This window comes from Rhopilema esculentum, chromosome 20 (assembly GCF_057945365.1).
Source record: "Rhopilema esculentum isolate cy_ngs chromosome 20, ASM5794536v1, whole genome shotgun sequence".
Classification (NCBI taxonomy): domain Eukaryota; kingdom Metazoa; phylum Cnidaria; class Scyphozoa; order Rhizostomeae; family Rhizostomatidae; genus Rhopilema; species Rhopilema esculentum.
This window is the reverse complement of record NC_142834.1, coordinates 5,147,496-5,171,653: the sequence shown is the minus strand read 5'-3', so window position 1 is coordinate 5,171,653 and position 24,158 is coordinate 5,147,496. Positions and strand designations below refer to the sequence as shown.

The 24,158-nt window shown below is 35.2% G+C and overlaps 3 protein-coding genes across 10 annotated transcripts in view; 1 reads left to right on the top strand and 2 right to left on the bottom strand.

Annotated features, from left to right (window-relative positions):
* Nucleotides 1-884: 884 nt before the first annotated feature.
* LOC135687532 (sugar transporter SWEET1) lies at nt 885-12,099 on the bottom strand. The gene is made up of 7 exons (XM_065204115.2): nt 11,829-12,099; nt 6,589-6,666; nt 4,334-4,466; nt 3,431-3,589; nt 2,927-3,046; nt 1,857-1,937; nt 885-1,062 (listed from the first exon to the last, which is right to left on the bottom strand). The coding sequence occupies exons 1-7, from the start codon at nt 11,897-11,899 to the stop codon at nt 1,045-1,047; spliced, it is 660 nt and encodes a 219-aa protein (XP_065060187.2). The 5' UTR covers nt 11,900-12,099; the 3' UTR covers nt 885-1,044.
* On the top strand, nt 12,033-17,828 carry LOC135687531 (uncharacterized). The gene is made up of 7 exons (XM_065204114.2): nt 12,033-12,487; nt 12,681-12,801; nt 13,854-14,217; nt 14,495-14,660; nt 15,252-15,504; nt 16,462-16,591; nt 16,848-17,828. The coding sequence occupies exons 1-7, from the start codon at nt 12,136-12,138 to the stop codon at nt 16,872-16,874; spliced, it is 1,413 nt and encodes a 470-aa protein (XP_065060186.2). The 5' UTR covers nt 12,033-12,135; the 3' UTR covers nt 16,875-17,828.
* Nucleotides 17,570-24,158, bottom strand: part of LOC135687525 (alpha-2-macroglobulin) — a 51,395-nt gene continuing 44,806 nt past the window's right edge. For all 8 annotated transcript variants that reach the window (XM_089114265.1, XM_065204106.2, XM_065204104.2 and 5 more), the window contains exons 32-38: nt 23,485-23,634; nt 23,283-23,348; nt 22,041-22,177; nt 21,199-21,286; nt 19,349-19,420; nt 18,594-18,696; nt 17,570-17,755 (exon numbers count right to left, since the gene is read on the bottom strand). In XM_089114265.1, the coding sequence (XP_088970391.1) occupies nt 17,685-17,755; nt 18,594-18,696; nt 19,349-19,420; nt 21,199-21,286; nt 22,041-22,177; nt 23,283-23,348; nt 23,485-23,634 (687 nt within the window). In that variant the 3' untranslated portion in view covers nt 17,570-17,684. The remainder of the gene's footprint in view (nt 17,756-18,593; nt 18,697-19,348; nt 19,421-21,198; nt 21,287-22,040; nt 22,178-23,282; nt 23,349-23,484; nt 23,635-24,158) is intronic.

Genomic DNA, 24,158 nt, shown 5'->3' with positions numbered 1-24,158 from the left:
GACGTGAGCAGTGACTCTTAGGGGGGAAAGAGCTTGCATATTTTCCGAGAACTGGTATAAATTAAAATTATGACTTCTTCAAGCACCTGCGCAGTTTTTTAAATGCAGAAAGACATGGCAAACAATATGTAACTTTTCCAGCAACATTTTACTGATTTCAACATATCTGTCAGAGCAAAGCCAGCATTTGAATTCGAACATTAGATAAACATAATCATCAGTAATCAGTATCTGTGATGAACAGTGAATCTCACAATAACTAAAATCTTAAGAATCCAAGAAAACGAACTGCACGATTTTTAGTACATGAGAAGTCTCTTTAGCAATAGGTGTGTCAGCAAACTTGCCGAGTACTTCATCATAACTGAATGTCAGATGATTCAGGCTGAGCATTCATTTATCCTCTCTTGGCCCGTTGTTGATCGCAGCCTGTTTCTTACACACTTTAGCTTCAAAATAGGGCATTCAAATTTAGTAATGCCAATAGGCAAGCTTGCCATTTCCTGTGCAAATGAACCTGTACAGACTTGGATAGGCAGACTGTAAAATAAATAACCATGAAATTCACGGTCTTCGGAAAACTTTTTTCTTTATATACCCCTTTTTATAGAAATTATACAGATTAGTTCCTTTGAACTTCCTTGCTTTTCTATAAACTACAAAATTTATTTTGCTAAGCATATACGAAATTTCTGACAAATTGCCGAATGGTCGATGATAAAGGGGGGCAAGTGCCTATCCCTGCCCCCAGCTACGACGCCCCTGCAGTTAAGCCGCCCTTGATTATAAGCCGCACCCACAAAACAATGCAGAAATACTTTGTTTGAGATGACGGGCCAAAAACTGATAAAATCTGATTGCGCACTTAAAATAAAAAATAGACATACCGCCCAGAAGTATTTATTCTTCACCTTCTACATCATTACTCTACATGTCTTAAAATTAGCTGATTTATGAACAAATAATGAATGAGGCAAAAACTTTGTGTTGCAAGCAAAAGGAAAGTTAGTCGAACTTGTGACCTTCCACCTCTAGAGAAGACCACTAGACCACACCGCCGTGCTACAAAACAAAGCAAGTAATTTATGCAAACATATATATGTATTGCAGCTATATATAATATATTTTGCTTCCTGATAGCATCGCAAAGTCTACCCTAGAGATGTAGGCAGACTTGAATTACTTATCAAAATAACGTCAATCCGAAAATTACTTAAATACTTCTAAAAAAGGAGTTATAGGCAAATAATACACTTTCTTATGAAAAATGCGAGAAGGTTAAAGAAAAATGACTTTTCAACCCTTCATATCTCGGTAGTATGATTTTTAAGCATGTTAAATGTCTATTGTAAAGTTTCATTACATCTATGGATGAAAATTGACATTGAATGAGTTATTTGTGTTTCTAGGAAAGAGTTTTTAATATTCATTCATTTTACGTCAAATAAAATTCAACGATGACAATTTTTGCAAAAAATAATTAATAATAACTGAATAATCAAATAAGATTTAGAGACCGAATCAGATAAAATTGGATGATTTTCCCTGGGACACCCACCCGGGAGTTCTCTGAACAAGTCAAAAAGTCCATTTACTTTTTTACTTGCCCAACCAGAATGATTCAGCTTTGAATCGATATTTTGTTTTTCATAGTGATTATAAACTAAGAAATGACCAAGTATTTAATCTTGGTGCCAAAACAAATCCTTTCTCAATGGTTTAACTCCACTGATAAATACCAAAATAACCCCATCAATTAAGTATTGACTGTCCTGACTGCGCGAATAAGAGTCCTTCGAGCAAACACAAAAATTCTAGCAAATATTACAAATCAACAATTTAAACTAAGATCGTACAATTTTACTGGCAGTTGATGGGTAGATGAAGAACAGTGAGAGTTGGATTACACCCAAAGCAGCACCAATGTAATTCGGAATCTACAAAGAAAAAAGTTATAGTTCGTACAACCCAAGATAAAATTGAATTAAAAAACTGTGTAATTACACGAAGGTATAAATTTGACTGATAGAACGAAGGCTAAAAACTCACAAAAACGTTTGATTTATGTTTTTAAAACATTCAGAAAAAGCTAGCTACAAACCAGTAGCCCAACACTATCTTAAGGATTATTCAAAACACTCCCCCTCACTTACTATCAGAAATTTTATTGACACAAAAATATTCCAAAATTGCACGGAATACCTTAAACCATATTATTAAACCGACTGGCTAACCAACAATTATTCTAACAGCAACAGGATGACACATGCAATATCTTAATAAAACAATTCCTTTGAAAGTATGGGAATCAAAACCCTCTCGATGCGATCAGATACCTATATCCCACATTTAGTCCTGAGGGTCCAAGAATAATTTTAGGTTAGTCATTACGTCACAAACTGTTTACTTGTAATAATATACAACTAGCTTATTATCAGCAATGCTATTATCAGAAATAATGTTCCAGAATTGAAAGAATACATAAAACTGATTGGCTATCCTAGAACGAAGGCACAAGGGCGAGAGCAACACGATGACAGATGCAGTGACATGAACAATTTCTAAATCATCATGACCCAAACTTAAAAAAGAAACACTTTTTTAAGAGAGCCTGATTATCGGAAAATTTTATAACCACAGATTATGTTATTATTAAGTATCAACTGCTTTGAACTGTTTGACAAGAATTACTCGGATTAGCGTACTGCATTTGCCGCTCAGTCAAAATTGATTCCACTGTGTGTTTACTCTGAGTGCTTTTAACCATCTAGTTAATTTGTCTAGAGTCGTTTTCAATGTACTTAGGAAGAAGTTGCAATACACTTTCACGCGAAATGATGTAGGACAAGAAGAATGAAATGATAAGTGAATATAAAGGGCAAGTGATGAGACCTGGCCCCTTGTTTTAAAGAACATAACGACTTACCTGGACATAGATGTCTCCTAGTAACAACCCATAGGACAGCCAACTGACCGACACCAAAACAACCATAAAAGACAGGGGGAAAGAAATCGAAGATGTGCTTTTTGTTCGTATAACCTTACCCTGCAGACAGTAAAAAAAGGAAGTAAGAAACAATCAACAAATAGAGAAAGCTTTGCTGTACAGGAAAAAATAGCGATTAACCAGAACAAAGGAATCTTTGGTTTCATTACCCACAGCTTTTACTACATTACAATGAAATGCAATAAGATCGAGCAGTTCATGACATAGTAATGCAACAGAACTTTGAAAAAAATTGCCATTGAGATCATTGCCATTGAGATCTACCAGAAAACTGTGGGGAATATTAGTGTATATAGTCTAAGGGGGAGTAATATCCATATATTTTTAACTAAATAATTCTTTCAATCATGCCCAACGTATACTAGGCCATATAATTGAACATTCAACTGGCAAAATAGAAATATGGTCTTAAAAATAAATTACCAAGGTTGATAATGGTGATGCAAACATCAGGATTGTCACAATATTACACGTCACTCCAAGATTGTCTTTTTGATTGCTGTACTGCGATTTGTAGGCGATAAAGAATGACGCAGCTGCCAACACCGCGGCAGCAGCTCCGATTATCTTAATGTATTTTTTCTGAAAAATTTGAGAATTTGAGATAATTAGAAAAAACTTTATTTAGAAACAAGTGTAGAAAAGATACAAAGGGGAAAACTCCTGTAAATACCAAATTAAAACTTAGAGTTACTTGTGAAATCTTATGGTTTTCGCATAAACCAACCTTGAGAAACATCATAACAAGTTATCTTGGTGCCAATGCTCCTGTTTACATTTATTATGACTCCTTACCTGTTCTACTGTATAAGGATCTTAGCGGAAAAAAAGATTCAAAGTAGAGTTAAGGATGTGCTCGGAGTTTTGAGGGATGAAAAGTAAACTGAAGGGCTCGCTAATGCTATTGACAAACACCTTGATTGCTTCAAAATTCTTTAAAATATACTGAAAAAACATTTTTCTTAAATGGAAACGATGGTATATCTAGTCAACATATAAAGTTACTGATGCTTTCAATTTTACAAATATTTATAGTGTATAGACACTTATGAATAAAACCTACAATTTGGCTTTCTCAACTTGAAAAGCATAAATTTGAAAAATCTCTAAGGCAAGCTCCATAAAAGCTAAAACTTTCAAACTTCATTGATAAATTGGTCAGAAAATGAGACAATTTTCGAATTTAAGGCTAGAATGGTACAGATTAGGTGGTATGTATGCCTAACTTCACATCTTCATTACTTCGGTTCTTAAGCGGGTGTTTTTTTAAAAAATAGCACTTATCCAAAAAGTGAAAATTGCTTAAAACGTGCATGGCATACTTGCCTTAGCAGAGATATCATCAAGGTACGTGAAGAAAACAGCAATATAAACCAAATGCATCAATGCCCCAATGCCATTGACGAAAAACAATGTTGCGTCATCCACTACAACTCCATAGCCACTGTTAAGAATACAGCTGTGATGAAATAATACCAACTTTTATACACACAATCGAGAAAATACTGGAAAACTATACACTTTTAGATGTTATTTTGAAAAGAAAGATCTCTCAGAATTTGCAGAGCTTAGAAAACAATTTGGAGAAGTTGAAAGTTGACGAAAACATAATGATAAATAGTAGTCTCCTTACTCTTTATAAACAAGGTTTCTATAATATACTTACAATGCCTGCCAAAATTAAACAATTTGCATTACATTTTATATCTTTCATAACTTTTCGAAAAAAACACTATTTTCAACCTCCTATCCCTAGCACAGTGTTGATAGTTTACACAAATATCCAGAAGCAACATAAAAGCAGATACTTTCAAATTTCCTATGCCGTTCTATAGTAAACCAACATTGTTTCCTGGAGGAGAGGGGAATGGCTGAATTTGACCTTGAAACAGACGTCAGTGTTCCAAAACTTTTGGCAAGCATTGTTTGTATGCATATACTCAACAAGGAGAGCCTTCTTCAAGCACTGACTCACTTCGAATATTCATTGCTTAGTTCTCGATAGCATCAATGATCTTAGAAAGACATTTCCCATGGTCCATGTACGATGATTTCGTTATCATCCGAATGCATTTAATCGTGATTTTCGTTATTTAAACATGGTTACAGCGTATAATGGCAATATCTCAAATCACAGCTGCCATCAAGAGGGGCAAGTTCGAGGCTCCAAAATCCCTCGACTGCTAAAAAGTATTTTGTTAAAAGGCCTTTGAAAATAAGTTTCTAAAGGGGTGCTACAGGATATTGGGTGCAATAATGGGCATAAACCCTTGAGAATTGTATCGACTACCCCCATATGTCACACATTTATCAATTATTTATTTGGGTTGGGGTTGGGGTTGGGGTTTTTGTTGGGGTGGAGGGGTGGCTGTTCAAAATCCATTCAAAAACTTTCACAATATCCAATAACCTAAATCTTGACGATCTTGCTGCAGGAACCTTAGAAGCATGTAAATCCTATTTGATCAAAAAAATTCAATAACGTGGAAAAACTATTCAAACCAAGCATAAATTATCAAAGCATCAAGAAGTCTGTAAGAAAATGGTAGAAAACAAGATGAAAAATCTAATAGACCTGAGTCTTTCAAGCATAAGCAGGCCTCTCCGGGAAAAAATACAGGTTATAAAAAGACCTTCCCTGTTTGGCTGCATGGGCTATTTAGCCATTGCAGAACTGATGTTAATTTTTTTATGTTTGAGTATTTACAAAGGCAAAAATACATTTACCTTGCAATTTCTTTAAATATTAATCACATTAGGGCACTTTTGTATGTATTGCTACCTTTAAATGCTTTATTACCACTCCTTGAAACGAGACAACGAGGAACATTAACTTTTTTGGAATATGGCAAAGTTTTGTTGGATTTTGCCAGTCAAATGTGACTTTTTTGGGAATGCCTAGTTTGGGAATGCAAATGTCTTGACTTTGAAAAAAATTGTTTCGTATTTGTCAGCATGGTGTATTGTTTCTCACTTTAATTATTTGTAGCATTAATCACGTGATTTGGTATTCCTTTCGTGTGAACATATTTCCTATTCCATTGCAAGTTTTAGCAGATAATACAATAGTTTGTTAACAAGTGATAAACACATAGACTTCTCTCTCTTTATTTACTAACACCTTGATATTTAGCGGTAAGTAGTACAAATTTTGGGAAGCTAAATTGTTCAGATTAAATGAGAACGATGATGGTGAAAACTCACAAATTTATTTTGTGCTGGGTTGTGCGGTCGCTGGCGATAGCCTGTGCATAAGTAGATGTTTGTTGCACTTCCCATGAATTAGATACTGAACAAAATGTCAAAACACCCTTAACAAAACCTGTATTAAACACCTATACATTGATAAAAATCTCTTTTATATAACAAATTATAATTGAATTTAGAGTCCCCCAAACCTCATAAGAACAGATAAGTATTCCCCAATCATGAATCAATAAAAACAGACATTAGACATTAAACATATGAAGCAATAGCTCAAAGCTTTCAACAAAAATATGGCCAAAGTCCTAACTGCAATTTCTTCTTGTTACAGATATTAATCATATCCAATTTTACTGCAACTGATAAAATCTGCTTACTTCAACGCTGTCATTACAAATGGTATAGCATTCACGTCTCCAACTGACATCTGTCTTCGGATTTTCAGACATGTAAGACTACAAAGAGAATAAAAAGACAAAAATGAAAACTTCATTGGATTTGAACTGAATTCTTGATATTTTGTATAAACTGCGAATTTCTGATGATACCTGTATCTCTCTAAAGCCCATTAAATAAAAATTTCAAAATAAACAGAACTTATTGAATAAATATTTTCATTAACAGGCAAAAGCTCCACAGCTTCTGTGCAACCAATTTAGTTAGCAGCTTGAAGACAATAAACTGGTTGCATTTGAAAAATGTCATTTAAGCCTTTTTGGATGGAACAAGTAGACAAAAGAGGGTGTAGAATGGAATGTGTCTATGAAAAGTTGACTTCTAATATCAGACAGTGCTGGCTAAAAATTTGAGCAAATTTGCTGATAGAAATCAGCCAATACTTTGCAAGAAATTTTCAACAGCAGTTATGATTGGTTTAAAGAAGTACCTGCTTGAAGACTTCTGTAAATCAATCTTGATTAAGTTAGTTATAACAGCTTGTTTCATGTTTCATTTTTTCAAGGAGTGTTGTACTTTAACAGAAGTTGTTATTCAAAAAGGACACTCCAATAAAAACCTAATGAAAGTAAACAGTTAAACCCAATAACAGTTAAAAACTCAGTTTCATAAGAAGTAAAAGAAGCATAATATAGAAACCTATTTGGAATCAATCATTTTTACAAAAAAGTCAAAGGTTCAAACATCAATTGATTTTTTATGAGTTACCTATCTGCAAATGTCTAGTTCAAGCTATAATAAAGGGACATTGCTGCCCGTTTTCCCTTTCCAGGGCCGCCGGAGCCAGGGGGCCACAGGGGCACAGGCCCCCCTGTTTGCAATAAGCATAAACAAGTGCCCCTTTTTGATAAATAGATTGCGTGTATTTTCTCAATGCCAGATATTCTGCCTTTAGAAACTAAGTAAAATAACATAACTCTGGACGTTGTTGGAGGACCATTAACTGGAATTTCCTTAAATTTTTACTTGGCCTTGATGCAAAAAAACTCAAACTTCTGTGATGAATAATATCAATTTCGAAGGACACTGCTATTCTTGCGAGAAAATTTACGTAGTATGCCTTTAGCAACAGATGCATTAGTGAAAGGTCTGCATCAAGTACCTGGTGGGCACAGTCAGTTGGTCCAATGTATATCGTGTGTGTTCCTGAAAGTAGAAACTGGACCCCTATTTCTGATTCTGGGTGAAAATTTGACTTTTTCTGTGACTTTGCCAAAATTTTGTAACCCTTTTCACTGAGAATATTCAAGATTGTGCAGGGATTTTTTATAACAATTCATGTTAGAACCATTCCTTTTCTTAAACTTATGTCTAGGCAAGTTAAAAAGCAGAGTTTACTAAATTTGATTTTAGCAACAATCCACTATGGTTCTTAATATATATTAACAAAATCAGACAGCTGTAAAACTATAACTACAACATATTGCTTACTTCATAACATTCATAATTTCATAACGTAACATAACGTTGAACCAAAACCAAATGCAACATTTTGTAGGAATCACAAACTGGAGCGCTGGGTGGAAAGCCTTTAGGAGTTAACGATTGAAGATTGTGTTAAATTTTTTTATAAACATGAAAAAGTTGTGTCCCTGCAATGAGAACATGCTAGCAAAGACTTAAACAAAGACTTAAGTTTCTTATAGAGGATTAGAAAATTTGCCTGCCACAGGTATGAAAGAAGGATGTGTGCTTGCTTCTTACCCGGGGCAAAATCCACTTACAATGCAAATTATAAGGAAAATAAGTACAGCGTTTTGTAATAGAGGTATAAATCATAAATCAAAGAAAGATTTACACCCTCAAGAAAAACTTTTAAGGCAATGAGATGGGAAGCTATACAATTATTTATGATCATATTCAACAGACAAACTTGTCAAGACTGCGTGGTACCTAAATGGAGTAAGTAGCCATGTCTACTTTCAGTGAAGATACTTCTCACTATGTCCAACGTGTGTCATTTTCTTATAAATTTCTAAATTACCATGAAATCTATTCCATTTTTGGCACTTACTAATGTTTCGAAAAAAATATATTTGTGCCCATAGTCAATTCGTTTTGCCGTTTTTCTTATATTTCCTGCAAAATGCATTTTACTCTAACATGTTGTAAAGTTTTTACATAATTTTATTATGAAAATGGCTTTGAAAAAAGCAAACATTTTACAACATACTTAAAGCTTTTTCGTCTGACACTCCTCAGAGCATAAAACGTCAGAATAGGTTCCGAAAAACATGTTTGAAAAATATATACCCAGTTGTGGATCGAAATAGGCCAATCAGAAAAACGCAAGCACAAGACCGGTATAGTTGACCAATCAGTGCCGCGAGCCTAAAGAAAAATTACCAATGGAGTCCAAGAGAGAAAACGAACTCCTTTTGTCTACACAATGGCGGCTTTTTCGTTTTTATGTAGATTGACTCCAAAACTGCTAGATGGAAGGACGACCGGGCTCTGCCAATTATCCGAAACATGTCGTCATTATAGAGTTTTGCACAATCTGGGTTGTCCAAAAGATGTTGACCAATGGCAGAATCACTTGTTTTAACAGTGTTTCTCGACCTACAAGATCGAGGAGGCTGTTCTCTTTGAGGGGCAGTTTTGTTTCGTATGTTGGAAGGAACATGCTGTTTTATCCTATCCCCCAATCTTTGGGTTGTGCGCCCTACGTAGCCAGAATCACACTGGCACGTAAATTCATAAATGACGGAACTTTTTTGGTTGGTAGGGACGCAATCCTTTTGAATGGATGGAAGGGCTCTCCTAGTGCTGTAAACAATCCGAGGATTGACAGCAAAGAAACAATTGGTTATGGCTTGCCTAATCTGACTCTCGAATCGCAAGGAAGTGTTACCAATCCATGGTAGTTTCAAATAAACTGGGCACTTTTGCGGACCAAACTTTTGAACAGCCGAAAAACTTGCGATCTTCTCCTTAGTATAAGATAAAATGACGTCTTCAGGATAGCCGTTGTCCAAGAAGATCGTTTTGAGTTTTTCCAGTTCAGCGTGCAGTTTAGATTTCGAGCAGATCATAAGTGCCCTATGTACTAATGTTTTGACAAGGTTGACTTTGCGTTGTTTTGGGCAAAATGAATTCCAGCGTATGTACTGACCGGTAAAAGTAGGCTTGCGATATACACTGGTAAGAAATCCAGTGTTAGACTTTTCGACCAAAACATCTAAAAATGGTAAGGAATCATTTTCTTCCTTTTCAAACGTAAACTGGAGGGCTGGGTGTAGGCTATTTAGGTGTTTTAGAAAAATATCACACTCAGCCTCTGTTTTGAAAATGGTATATGTGTCATCCACATACCGAAAATAGACACCTGGCTTTTGGTCGTAGTCGAACAAACGCTCTTCATGAAAGCCAACAAAGATATTGGCCAAGGCAGGTCCCAGAGGGCTACCCATAGCGACACCATCCTTTTGTTGGTACATTTCATTGTTAAAACTGAATTCAACTGAACGTGTTGCAGTTTCCATCAGTTCAATGAATACTTCCTCTGGGAATGGTGGGCTATTAAGCTCGCTCCGGTACAAAGCGTCGGCACAAATTTTGATGGTCTCACTCAAAGGAACATTTGTGAAAAGACTACTAATGTCAAAAGAACACATGAAAGATGTTTCGTTTTCGATGTTCAAGTTTTGCATGAACTCAGCGAACGTAAAAGAATCCTTGATGCAATGTTTTGAATATTTTTGAAGAACAGGGTCCAAAACTTCAGAAAGCCACTTAGCCAGTTCGTGTTGTGCTGAGCCAATCATAGACAAGATAGGTCTAAGTGGGACGTTCGGCTTGTGTATTTTAGGGAGGCCATACATTTGTGGTCGTTGAGAGCCCGTGGGTCTTATCCTATCATAAATTTCTGTAGCCAACATTTTTGAGTTGACCAGTTCCAACAAACGTTTTTGGAGTTTCCGCTCTAGTTTGGCCGTTTTGTCATGTGTTTCGACATCACCCAATTTAGCAAATTTTGAAAAGGAAGAAAATGATTCCTTACCATTTTTAGATGTTTTGGTCGAAAAGTCTAACACTGGATTTCTTACCAGTGTATATCGCAAGCCTACTTTTACCGGTCAGTACATACGCTGGAATTCATTTTGCCCAAAACAACGCAAAGTCAACCTTGTCAAAACATTAGTACATAGGGCACTTATGATCTGCTCGAAATCTAAACTGCACGCTGAACTGGAAAAACTCAAAACGATCTTCTTGGACAACGGCTATCCTGAAGACGTCATTTTATCTTATACTAAGGAGAAGATCGCAAGTTTTTCGGCTGTTCAAAAGTTTGGTCCGCAAAAGTGCCCAGTTTATTTGAAACTACCATGGATTGGTAACACTTCCTTGCGATTCGAGAGTCAGATTAGGCAAGCCATAACCAATTGTTTCTTTGCTGTCAATCCTCGGATTGTTTACAGCACTAGGAGAGCCCTTCCATCCATTCAAAAGGATTGCGTCCCTACCAACCAAAAAAGTTCCGTCATTTATGAATTTACGTGCCAGTGTGATTCTGGCTACGTAGGGCGCACAACCCAAAGATTGGGGGATAGGATAAAACAGCATGTTCCTTCCAACATACGAAACAAAACTGCCCCTCAAAGAGAACAGCCTCCTCGATCTTGTAGGTCGAGAAACACTGTTAAAACAAGTGATTCTGCCATTGGTCAACATCTTTTGGACAACCCAGATTGTGCAAAACTCTATAATGACGACATGTTTCGGATAATTGGCAGAGCCCGGTCGTCCTTCCATCTAGCAGTTTTGGAGTCAATCTACATAAAAACGAAAAAGCCGCCATTGTGTAGACAAAAGGAGTTCGTTTTCTCTCTTGGACTCCATTGGTAATTTTTCTTTAGGCTCGCGGCACTGATTGGTCAACTATACCGGTCTTGTGCTTGCGTTTTTCTGATTGGCCTATTTCGATCCACAACTGGGTATATATTTTTCAAACATGTTTTTCGGAACCTATTCTGACGTTTTATGCTCTGAGGAGTGTCAGACGAAAAAGCTTTAAGTATGTTGTAAAATGTTTGCTTTTTTCAAAGCCATTTTCAAATTCTGTACCGCAAAAAAACTGTTCACAATTTTATTATGCCTAAACAATACACACAACATATCTCACTAAATAAAAATTGCATAACCAATCTTCACTTACGCTCCAGTCGAAAAGAAACCTAAAGTTATAACAGTGCAGAAGAATTGTACAACACGTTTCATATCTTCCATTTCTGCGTGGAATTCCTGTAGGAAAAAATCCCTCGATATTTTCAACGTGTCAGTGTTGTCAGTGTGTGTTGTATCTGTTTGGTTTAGAACCCTTTTGAATTGACCTCGTTCCCCACTATTTCGCCTTGTTGTTGGTGTTGCATTGGTCGATCGCTGCTCACTGGGTTGTTTATCTGTTCCGAAGTACAAAAAGCACAAAGGAATCGTATAATATTATCACAAAATACACTCTTAAAATGAGTAATTCACTACAGGAACAAAGGCGACTAATTGAAGAAAAAAAGCGTCAAGTTTTAGAAAGAACATCTGTTAAAAAAGATAGTAAAAAACTGATGTCTGGAACGTCAGTTCAGGCAGCTGGGCCTAGCCCTGTTTTGCTGGTCAATGATGGCAACTTTCTTGCCCGATTTCAGGCAATGCAAAAAGAAAGTACATTGAAGAAAGGAAGCAATAAAAAGGATGAATCGAATTCCGGTAAACTCACAATAAACCTGGGAGGTGCGAGGAAAAAGGAAGTGAAACCAATTGCCAGTAATTTACCAAGGCCTACGGCATTTGAAGTACCCGAAAATGAAACCGAAGAAACAGGTAAGTTTTCTTTTCTACAGGCTCATCAACCTTGCTGCGTTAATGGACAGAACAAGTCTGGGTTAGGTGTCTATCCAGCATAATATCACATATGTTTCACAGCTGATTCAGAGAAAAGAAGGGATAAAATTGGATGTTAAGTTTTAAGTGTAGGAATTGTTGCTAGGAATTGAGACTTATGGAAAATGTTCAGTTCTTACCATAGAGGAAGATGTATTGAAAGCAGCAGAAGATCTTGCAATTCAAGTTGCAAAAGAAGGTGATGAGGCAGAAGCACTTGCAAGAATGAAGTACCAAAAAGATCAACGATACAGGTGAGGTGATCACAAGAGCACAAACATCTACAACAGTTCCCATAAGATTGCAATTTTTGTAACTTTGGTCTTCATTTTGCAACCCTGGCATTAAATCCCAGCTCGATGCAGGATACACTCATGGTCACCTTTTTTATGCTGACCTGACCATTTATATAGTCGGCATGCCAAAAGCTGATTCAAAACAACTGTTTTGTTCATGGAATGTAACCTAGCCATGCATGTAATGCATCATCTTCAACCAATATAGCGAACATTGCTGAAATATGTATGGCAATGAAAGCCTTAAATACTTTCTGGTAATGACAATTTCTGGTAACCATATACATATGCTTTCCAAACAACATCAATCATTTAAGATAAAAACATTTTAAGATAACATTGTAATCATGCTTTTTCCCTTAAGCTGCTGTGAATATACAGTTGACCTATAAATGGAGAGTAAAACAGCAACCTCAAAGAATTGTTTTGAGCCTTTAATATCTGCCTCATAGACGAATTCAAGATTTATTTGTCATGTTTTCAGACATTTCACCAATCTATTAATATTTGATAAAATCCATTGCCTTGCTATGAGCTGTCCTAACAACAGTGGGTGATTATTCTTTTTACTATGCTAAAGGAATTGAGATTGCATATTAGAAATATAGCTGCTTAAGATTTTAAAATGTTATTTACATGCTCAAAAACAAATTGGCATAGACTCAATTTGCACAAAGTCTCATTGACCACTTTCACATTTTGGAGACTCATCTGTGCACCATATCGTCAAAATATAAAACTGTTAAAAAGGTGCTGTGCTATGATGTAACTCTAGGCAGAAATGTTCCACTACTGCTCATATCAGAACACATTTGTTGAATATTTTGTAATCCATACATCTGAATTTTTAAATGAAACATTTTTTGGTTTTGTAACCATAAAGGATTTTGGCTAGAAGTCTGTAAAGAAAGCATAATGATGTTGATCGAATTTTTCCATTTCATTTCTTTAATGAAAGGAAATTTCAGGCTTGTTTGAAGTCTTACTGACATATTCATCTTATTTTTAAGGTTTCTTTTTGATGTATCACACCCTGCATATCAGAAATACAGAAACCTGGTGAAAGAAAAAATAGAGAAGAACAAGGCTCCAGAACAAGAAAGACTGGGGAAGAGAAAGAGAAAGAACAGATGGGATGATAAATCCACTGATGCAACATCATTTCCATCTGTGGATCCTCAGCAGCCAGTTGGTGTCCAGTCAGTTCCTGCCCAAGGAAGTTCATCTTCACAGGCCACTCCTGATCCAAGCGATATAATGGAAGAATTTGAGCGTGCAAAAGCACTGATAAAACAAAAGGCAGCTTTAGCAAGATCTGGGGTCAGTCTCACTGTAGATGCAGAAAGGCAAAAGCAAATAGAGATGCAACAAGAGGTAAATTATTTCATGCTTATTTCTAACGCTTAAGGAAACTAAGAGTTTTCAGTTTGTCTAAAACTCAGTGCTCATTATTTCATGGCAACTCTAATGAATATTAAATGTACACCCTTATATTATGAACACCCAATTATAAAAACAGTAGTAAAATAATCACTTTTTTACAATATGCCACGAAAATCAATAAGCAAAACAAGAATAGAAAGCTCAATATTTTTTAATTTGAAAGTGCATAAAAATCTCTTTGTAATTTCTGGTGTTTTTGTTACACAAGATTGAAGCCATGTACAGAAGAATTATTGCAGAGCAGGCTATAAAAGCACGACATAATGCCCAAAAAAATGAAGACAAACCAAGGTATGAGTATGATTCAGATGAAGAAATTGATGGTGGTACATGGGAACACAAGAAAAGAAAGAAAGAAATGGAAAAGACCCTTGGTAATGTACTGATAATTTTAGAGCTAATCTTACCAGTTGTGTATGTATCTTAGCAACAGTTCTTCAAACAGGGCAAGATAAATACGATTTTCACCACAGCAAGATAAAAATTAAATATTCTTTTGCCAAACATTTGCAGGTTAAAATTGACTTAAAGGTAAATATATTTCTGTTCCTTTGCCCTGCTTTCAGAGATGAATTAAGTTGTTGAAAATCTACATGACTGAAGTGGTGTGGCACACTCTTTATTTCACTGTTTTGACTCTGATGAAACAAGTTCATGAACTTCCCTTTTTGAAATTTGATAATTTGTGTTGCTACTTATTTTGTTTCGCCAGTGATGCCACAGGGTCGATTAGAAAATAAAAAAGGTACATGTGCAAAGAGTTGTGACAGAAAGACCAAAAGTGCTACAAAGGTAAAATTTGTACCAAAGTGGTCGCAATAAGGTATGGTCAAGATGATTGGAAGATCACCAGCTCTTTTATCAAAAACCTAAATTTCTGAGAAAAAGCCCTGATGTAACATTTAAATACCAAATACATGAATTTGCTTTACACAACAATCTTCTTATTGGTGTTTTCCTTTCAGGTGATTCTTCTGTTGCTACTGAACGAGCGCAAGGGAAGCACTTTATGGGGGACTTTTTACCCCCTGAAGAGCTTGCAAAATTTCAAGAAAAAGTAAAGGCAATAAAAGAAGGGAGAAAGGCTGATTTATCAGACTATGCTGAGTTTAAGATCAAAGAGGATAACATTGGTTACAAAATGTTGCAGCAAGCCGGTTGGCAAGAGGGTGCTGGCCTTGGATCCAGTGGCAAAGGGATAAAAGAACCTATAAACAAGTAAGATGCTGTAGCCACATATGGTATCTAACTATCATTGTCTGCATTCCTTAATGGCTGATTACAAACTGGTCCCTTTAAAAATGTCTAACTTTATATTATCATAAATAAAGTCAATTTCACATGCATACTTGTATGCAGTGTCCTCTATCAGAATTCGAAGTAAAACTTTTATTACAAAGAAGTTTGATATATTATTCTACAATTATGCTGTTTATTCGATTGACAAATACCAACCATAAACTGGAACAATCAAAATCAATGTTTAAGAGGCAAATGTACATTAGTTACTGAACAATATTTGACATTTCTTGGAGTATGATGAGATGTGACACCCTTCCACGTGGAAAATGGCCTACTTGTCATCTTCAAAAATTTTACCCAAAATTGAATAAAAGCTGTATACGTAAATTACAAGGCAAAAATAGCTAAGGGGCTAGGTTTGGGCACCATGCAAAATCCAGGGTAGATTTGGTTTATCCTGAATTTAGTTTGCCCCCCCTGCACTTCTGGATAATAAAATCCAGTCAAAATTCTACTAGGTGTTTCAATAGCAGTGCCATGGGTTGGACTGGGGGGACACTTCCCCCAAGTTCTCAACCATAGAAAATGAGAAAATGTTGGGAAAAGGCTAATGTTTTGGCAACAAAATTTTTTACAATGTAATCTTATGATTTTGAAAATGTCTTTATGTGACCAGAGTTTAGTGATAGGCGTTTCCTTCAGGTAAAATTGGCATTCCTTCTTGGTAAAATGGCGTTTTCAGGCGGCAAAAAGGGCATGGCCTGAAACTTCTTATTTGTCCCCCCTGAGCTTGATAGCTTGTACTGCCACTGGGATGATTAGAGGAAATGCTTATTTGGTAGATAATGTTTAAAACATTCATCAAACGTAGAAGCAAGACTGTTTATTCAGTTCCAATTCTGATTATGATAATGAATGGTGATTATACTTTAGGGGAGCAACCTCATTTGATAATGCCGGTGTTGGTGTTGAAAAGCCTGCCGAAGTCGCAAAAGATGATGATGAATTTGACATATATCGGAAAAGAATGATGCTTGCATACAAATTCAGACCAAATCCTCTGGTAAGTGATAAAAGACTTGCAATGTTAGCACTAAAACTGCAATTATATTAGTAGCTTAATTGATCAAATTTTTATGGACAAATGCAGCCATGTTGTTTAAAAGAAGTTGTCCTTTTGTTGACTTGTGACTTTTAATATATCAACATTGACCATTCAAATACTTACTCTTGCCCATTGCTTAGTTCTGTTTTATATGTGCATTTCACACAATGCTTCTTTCCTCTAAAATTCACCTTCAGCTGTTTTCTCTTTACAGAACAATCCAAGAAGACCTTACTACTAAATAAACAAGGCTGGTGAATAATTCTTAGCGAACACTTTGATACCAATCGACAAATCTAAACTGTTGTCAAGAGTACAGTTGCTTTAAAGGATCTCACCAGCAATGTAACACAGATCCAATCATGAAAACTTGTGGATTTTGAGGTTTTTTAAACTAAAATGTTATGTTTTTTGGCTGGAAACATGAAGTTCTGGTGTCAGAGCATATGCTTAGATGATTCCTTGAACCTTCACATGTTGCGATATTTTTATATATTGCAAATAAATGTTATACTGGCAAATTGAACAATTAAAAAATGCACCATTTAACAAAATGTTCTTCGCCTGCAGATTATGAGGATAAGCAGAGCACAGAATATGACCCACATTGATAGACAAATATGCTGATCTGAACAGCCATATGGGATATATAAACTATATAACAATCCCCATTCTACTAGGACAAAGAGAAAGTTTGTCTGTATTTCCCAAAAACATATATTTACCATTTAAAAGGGTTATTTGGTCCATAGGTCATAGTGTACACTTTTCAAGAATGGCACCAATTAAATAATATACCACTTTGCTCAAACTGATTAATAATATCTGAAGTGAATGTATTACATCTATATATAATATTGAAAATCCTTCACTTTATTTAAATCTTTCTGTTGTTGTTATTAGAGAATCAGTAGAACAGATTTGAAGCAAAATGTATAAAATTTATCCAACATTTTTATTAAAACATCACAGTTACATAAACAGTTTAAAAAAGATTAATAAAAAGCAGCATGTAAAAGAAATGTTTTTCAAAGTCATAAAGAATCACCGATTATATATCAGGTGTATGAATGCCAGCGCACTTTGCTGGTGTTACTTCATATGCTGTTGTAGCTGACATGCCTAAAATAAAGATTTATATGCTTATTAACGAGTGGAAAATCAGTTGTTTGAAAATTTGAAATTCTTTCCTTTATGGTGGTATTCCTTTATAAGTTATTTGTCTGGTCACAATTTAGTTATATTTGCTGAGAAAGTTTCAAAAGAACTGCTCATAATATAGTAAATAACTCTCTTTACAGCAAAAGAAATGTAGCTCCAAAACCAACATTTTTAAAATCTGAATGGCTTACTTTTGACCTATTAATTCAATCGTTCAGCACCTTTCAGAACAATGTTATTACAATTTGAAAATGGCTTTGAAAAAAGCAAAAATTTGAGTAAACTAAAGCTTTTCGTCTGACATTCTTCAGAGTGTAAAACGTCAGACATAGATCAAAAACTCTACGCTAGGAAATATATGTACCCAGTTGTGAATTGAAATAGGCCAATCAGAAACGTGAGTACATGACTGTTGAGGTTGACCAATCAGTGCTGCTTGCCTATTGAGAATGTTACCAATGGAGAAACAAACGTGAAAACAAACTCCTTTTGTTTTTACATAGCAGTTTTTTCGTGCTTATGTAGATAGATTCCAAAACTGCCAGATGGAACAACAATTGGGCTTTACCAATAATCTGAAATATGTTGCCATTATAGTTTTTTGCACAATCTGGGTTTTCCAGTAAATGCAGCCTGATTGCAGAATCACAGGTTTTAGTTGTACCTACATGTTTAAAATCAATTTATTCTGTAATTGTAAAAACTTCAATATTTTGTCCTAAATGCTGCTTTACTGGACCTGGTATCGCATAAAAACCACAAAATGTTATATTTTGCATGAAGATTTTTAAAAGTTTACCTTTGTCATAATAATCATAGACAACAACAGAAGATGGTTTGATGTTCTGCACGATCTGGGCCTGCTTCATTTTAAATGTGAGACAAACACCTTTCTTTCCAATCTGAAATTTGTCAAATAAAGTATTTCAGAATATTTAATATGCATACAAACAAAATCCATCAAGGGTATGTTTACCTAAAATACAAGTTATATACAAACAATTTCTGTGCTTAAAATACAAACAATGTATTGAATCTGTTTCATTACATATTTTCAACAAAGAATGTCACAATCTTAGAGGGCATGTGAAAAGAAAGTTATTTGCCCAGTTCAATGTTACTTCTTGATGAGTATTTCAATTTCATTTGATTCTAGTTCAAGGGACATTCATCTGTTTTTTGTTTAATTATACATGCATCATCATCATCATCAATTAACCTTCTGTACAATTCCAAACAATTACCTGCTACAATTGAAAACATTACAACTAAAAGTCAACAATACTGACTAAAATTAAATATCAGATACTTTGCATTGTATTTTAGATTAATTGATTAAGGAGGAGCTCTCTAAGAAGGTTAACTAATCAAGAGAGAATCTGCAGTTAAATAAGAAACAAACACCAAAAGAGCTTGATATTATTAACAACAACCAACATGGATATTTATAGGGACTGTACAAACACATCTTAAATCACCTCCTAAGGTTTTACCAAGTATTAGACCATTGAATTTCAAATTTTTACTATAAGCGAAAGAAAATGTTTAACTTACACGACTGTAGTAGAAAACATAGTCTTTTCCTTTCTTTTCGTACTCTTTTAACAAGGGGTCACGTGAAACAGCCTAAAATTGAAGTTTATAAACAAATAATACGTCCTGCGATGTTCTTTAGTATAAAATAATAGAATATTTGAAATCAATAACACTGATGATGTCGAAAGTTCACATGGTTTGATCTTTACTGAGCTCTTGTAAGCTTATAAGTGAAGTATAATTTGATTTCTTAAAGTGGCTACACCTTGCATTTTAATGGATACAATGTCACTAAGGTACGAGAAAAGTTGAGTTTAGCTTCTAAAAGGAAAGAAACCTTGTATTTTAAGGAATGCAAAGTAATGGGTATTGCAATCTGAAATGTGGAAATTTGGTTGAATGTAGAAAATCGTAGCCTCTATTAAGAACAATTCAGAACGTAGCACAATTCAGAGGTTTTGATACTCTTGCTTGGGGTAGATCTAGGTTTTGATACTCTAGAGCCCATGCATCAAACAGTGGAAATCTTTGAGCCCTATTTTTTTCTAAATAAAGGCAGTTTTCTCTAAAATCTAAAGAAGATTTCTTGCATGTTTGTTCTCTTTATTTCAGAAGGTAATGCAAGCCTAAACTCAAATTTCAAGCATAAGGAACTTTTGAAAATGTTTCGGTCCAATTTTAACCCAATGTTTTGTTGACTCTGGACATTCCAGAGTGCTTTGACCGTGCTGTAAAAGAGCACACAGACCTACTTTCTGCATTCACTACCATTGCAATGTTCAGTTCAGTTCAGTTCAGTATTATTTTAAATTCCACTGGATACATACACTTGTTACAAATTAGAAATATTCCAAGCTTAAAAGTATAAACAATGTAAAAGGAAGTTAAATAATATAAACGTAACATAACAAATACAGAGTATTGGAGAAACAAGCTAGTACGTCTGTTTGCAAGAGAGGGCATCAAGAAACCGACTGGAGCCGTCGATCTGCATGACACGTTGAAGAGTGAGCAAGGAGATTTCCAACAAGATTCTAAGCCAAACATTAAGAAATAGTGTAGATAGGACTCGGGATGCATTACAGCAAAATGCAATAAATTAATTATAAATGAATAAACTTCCTATAGGTTGTCGTATATTTAAAAAAATGTTAATAGAAGCAACATGATCAATTTTAACAAGGGCACAGGGTACTCTGAAAAAGTTTACAGTGTTTCTTGCCCAAAGCCTTTATAAAAAATTCATTCATATTAATTCAATATTTGAAATACTTGATTATTGTGATTGTATGTCACATGGGGGCCACATTGCACTTGTGATCTATACTTAATCTGTGATATCATCCTGCTGGTTTGCATTTTTAGTATACCATTCCAAACAAAAAATTGCAAGCGATTTTATTCAAAAATATTCCAAGAAACTTGTCTCTGTCTATAAGAAACTTCACAAATTTTAGTTTCAGACTCTAAGGCTCCTTAATAATACAAGTATTGTTAAGGAGCCTTGGAGTCTGAAGCTGAAACTTTTGAAACTGGTCATGCCCTTAAGAACTTCGGAAAAGGAGGGTACCCTTTTTTGCATTTTGTAGAATATAAATTGTCAAAGATGAACAAAGAAATTATCTCTCAAAAGGAAAAAGGACTTGCATCGCTGTGCACAAATTGAGCAACATAAATGGGAATAGAAATAAGATAGTGCGATTATGTAGTTTAAATGTAAAACTCAAGAATTGGATTTCTCCAGGGTAATGAGATGACCACTCGAAACACAAAAGAAAAGCTCCCTATAAGTTTTAATCTCAAGTTAAAAACTATTTATGTTTAAAATCTAAATTTAAAGACCAAACTTGAATAACTCTGATAGTTACCTTTTGGAGGCTTTCTTCAACAGCATCAAATCCCGAAAGCATCTTCACAGAAATTATTGCCATATTTGAGGCTTCTTCCTTTAGCCAACTAAATAATTCAGAGCATACATTGTGAGTAATTAATTTTTGTTTTGTTGTATTTAGTTGCCAAATAAAAAGGCAAAGAAGAAATAAGTATCATTTAAATTTGAAAGTGAAGGTTACATGATCAAGAGTTACGACAACCTTGGGGAGGGGGGGGGGGGGGGTTAGTTAAGACTTTGACATTTGGGGCTCAAAATTTACCAACACATAGAAATTACTAGAGTAAAAAATAATGCAAAGATGTTATGCACAAACATGTACAAACTAACACAGTCATGGAAAAGATGCTTAAGAAGCAACGCATTTTAAAACTCAATAAGATCTGCAAACGTTTTGATTCGGGTATCCTCTAGAAGATTGGGGCCCCTGCCCCCCTCTTTCTACCCCCCTGACAACAAAATATTACTTTTCTGATTATGATGTCCTTTCACTTCATCTGTAAAATACTGTTGCTAATAGAATTAAGATATCTATCAATGTCATCATTATTAGCCAGTTTTTTGAGAAAAGCGATGGAAATTTTAGGCAGAGGCACAAGCACTTGTGGTGCAAAGGGATGGCATAAATCAAAAGTGTTAAGTAGAAGTTGCTTTTAACAACTATAAATACAGAAAGTTAATCATCATCTCAAAAAAAAATGTTGCCCCCATCCCCAAAATGAATGGCAGGAGCTCACCCCCTATTGCCCCCACTCCCAGTGAATAGCAGGATCTCATCCCTAATCTCTTTATGTATAGAAAAATAAAAACAATCCTTACGTGGCGCAAATATCAATTTCCTGAGACATACATCTACCAAATTTCAAATTTTTTGTTTTCCTCAAAGGAGCCAATCTGACAACCAATTTAAATGCAGGTTCTTCTTGCACAGTCTTGACGTTGTATTTGACAGATGCCTTGAACATAACAATAAAAGTCAAGAGTCAATTGAGATGGAAAAGAGAAAATACATTCTTTTAAATGAATCATTTTTAGTCTATTTGGGTAAAAATTGGAAAGAATCACTTGAATAGCATTTTTATATTATGTTGCTTGTAGTTTCTCCTTTCAAAAACTGTTGAAAACATTTTTACACTTATGTTCAAAGTATTAGGACCAATTTGATAAAAGAACTATGGTGTTGCACTTTTCGGGCTTGTAACGGAACCTTGTTCAGGTATGAGCATTCTAAGTCTCAAATAAAGTTTTCTGAATCAACGAAAACGTTAAAACTTCATGAAATTATTGATTATACTCAAGCTACACGTATGTTAAAAAAGTATTGGGACAAACTTCGAAATTCCGAAGACATTTTATGCAATAAAGTTGGAAAGACTTCTTAAAAATCTTTTTCATTAAAAAAGTATGGTAGCTATTTCCATTAAATTTTCGCAAGACATTGTTGATGTTTCGATGCCTTCTATGTACGCCAAACGATTCACAAAACTTCAACCTTAAAATTTCTATAAGCCTTGAGACGTTAGCAAGGGAGTTCTGAAAAATCAAGAACTGAGTTATGAGCAGCGCTTGCACATTGTTTTCTGCGAAAATAACACAAATGGGTTCCGTGAAATTGCACCGCTTGTTGGCTGCGCAATGAGTGCAGCTTTTGTGGTGTGTAAAAGAAGAGTAAACAATTCACCAAAGGTTGGCAGACCGAAGAAGTTTACAACGCCAAGAGACGAAAGGTCCTTCCTGAGAGTTTTGTGTAGTAATAGGTTTGATTTCTTACCAGACATTATATTGTCGTAAAAAAAGAAGCTGAATTTAGGAACATAAGCAAAAACGTGGCTTTGAAAGTGAAATTTTCCAGCTTTATAAGAAAAAATGCTTTCTCAAAGCAAAAATTAATCGTCGCTTATGAGTACTGTGCCCTTCTCTTTAGTGTTAAAAGTGCAATGTGAAATGTATAATGTGAAAAAGGCAGATTATGCTTTAATTGAAGTTTAAGCTCCCATGAAAAAACTCTAATTGAAAGAAAGAGTCTTGGACTTTAAAAAGGGAGAATGGAGAGCAACCTACCGATAGAAGTGCGCATCCCTTTCCCTTTGCAAAGGTCTTGAGGGTAGCTGGGAATTTGGCTGGAATCTGAAACAAAATTAAGGGATTCAAGTTCTCAATTCAGCTACATGCGTGTTAAATAAGCTACTAGCAGCTTAAAGATAAGGGAATCTAATAAAAGGAAAGCTTCTATAGCAAAGCTGTAGTTGGAAAGGCATAAAACCTTGATCTTCTGCAGAACAAGACTGTTCTTGTTGTTGATGCTGAATCTGTGTGCCAAACCGGGTACAGCAGCATCAACTGTGAGATCTATTTCTCCACCATGCACAATGGATGAAAACATAGCCAAAGCTTGCATTGCAAGAACGGTATCCTAAAATAGAAATAAATATTCTCATGTATGTGAAACTAACAACCAGTGGTGGACACTTAGTCAAATATTCGGGGGGCGTAAGCCTATTGTTTTAATAAAATGACGTCACATTTCCCATTGTTTTAGAACAAAAGACCATTGTCCTCTGAAGTAGCGGTCGCCTCCCCTCCCCCCAGGTTTCCGCCACTGCCAACAACATACCTTAACATCCAAATTTAACGCAAAGAAACTTCTCATTGGTCTTTTACAATCCACAACTGGGTATTTCATATTTTTCGATCCCTATTCTGACGTTTTATAGTCTGGGAAGTGTCAAGTGAATAGCTTTAGTATGTCTCAGAATGTTTGCTTTTATCAAAGCCTTCTTTAAGGTACAACAAATGGGGACGGGACACCGGAAATCGAACACCTAATTTCTTTGCACAAGACACAAAAGCCCCTTGTTCTATTCCAAAGTACCCTAACGATATGTATCACAGTTTTGCAAGCCTTCTTCAATAATTTGATGTGAAATGCTCGCCACA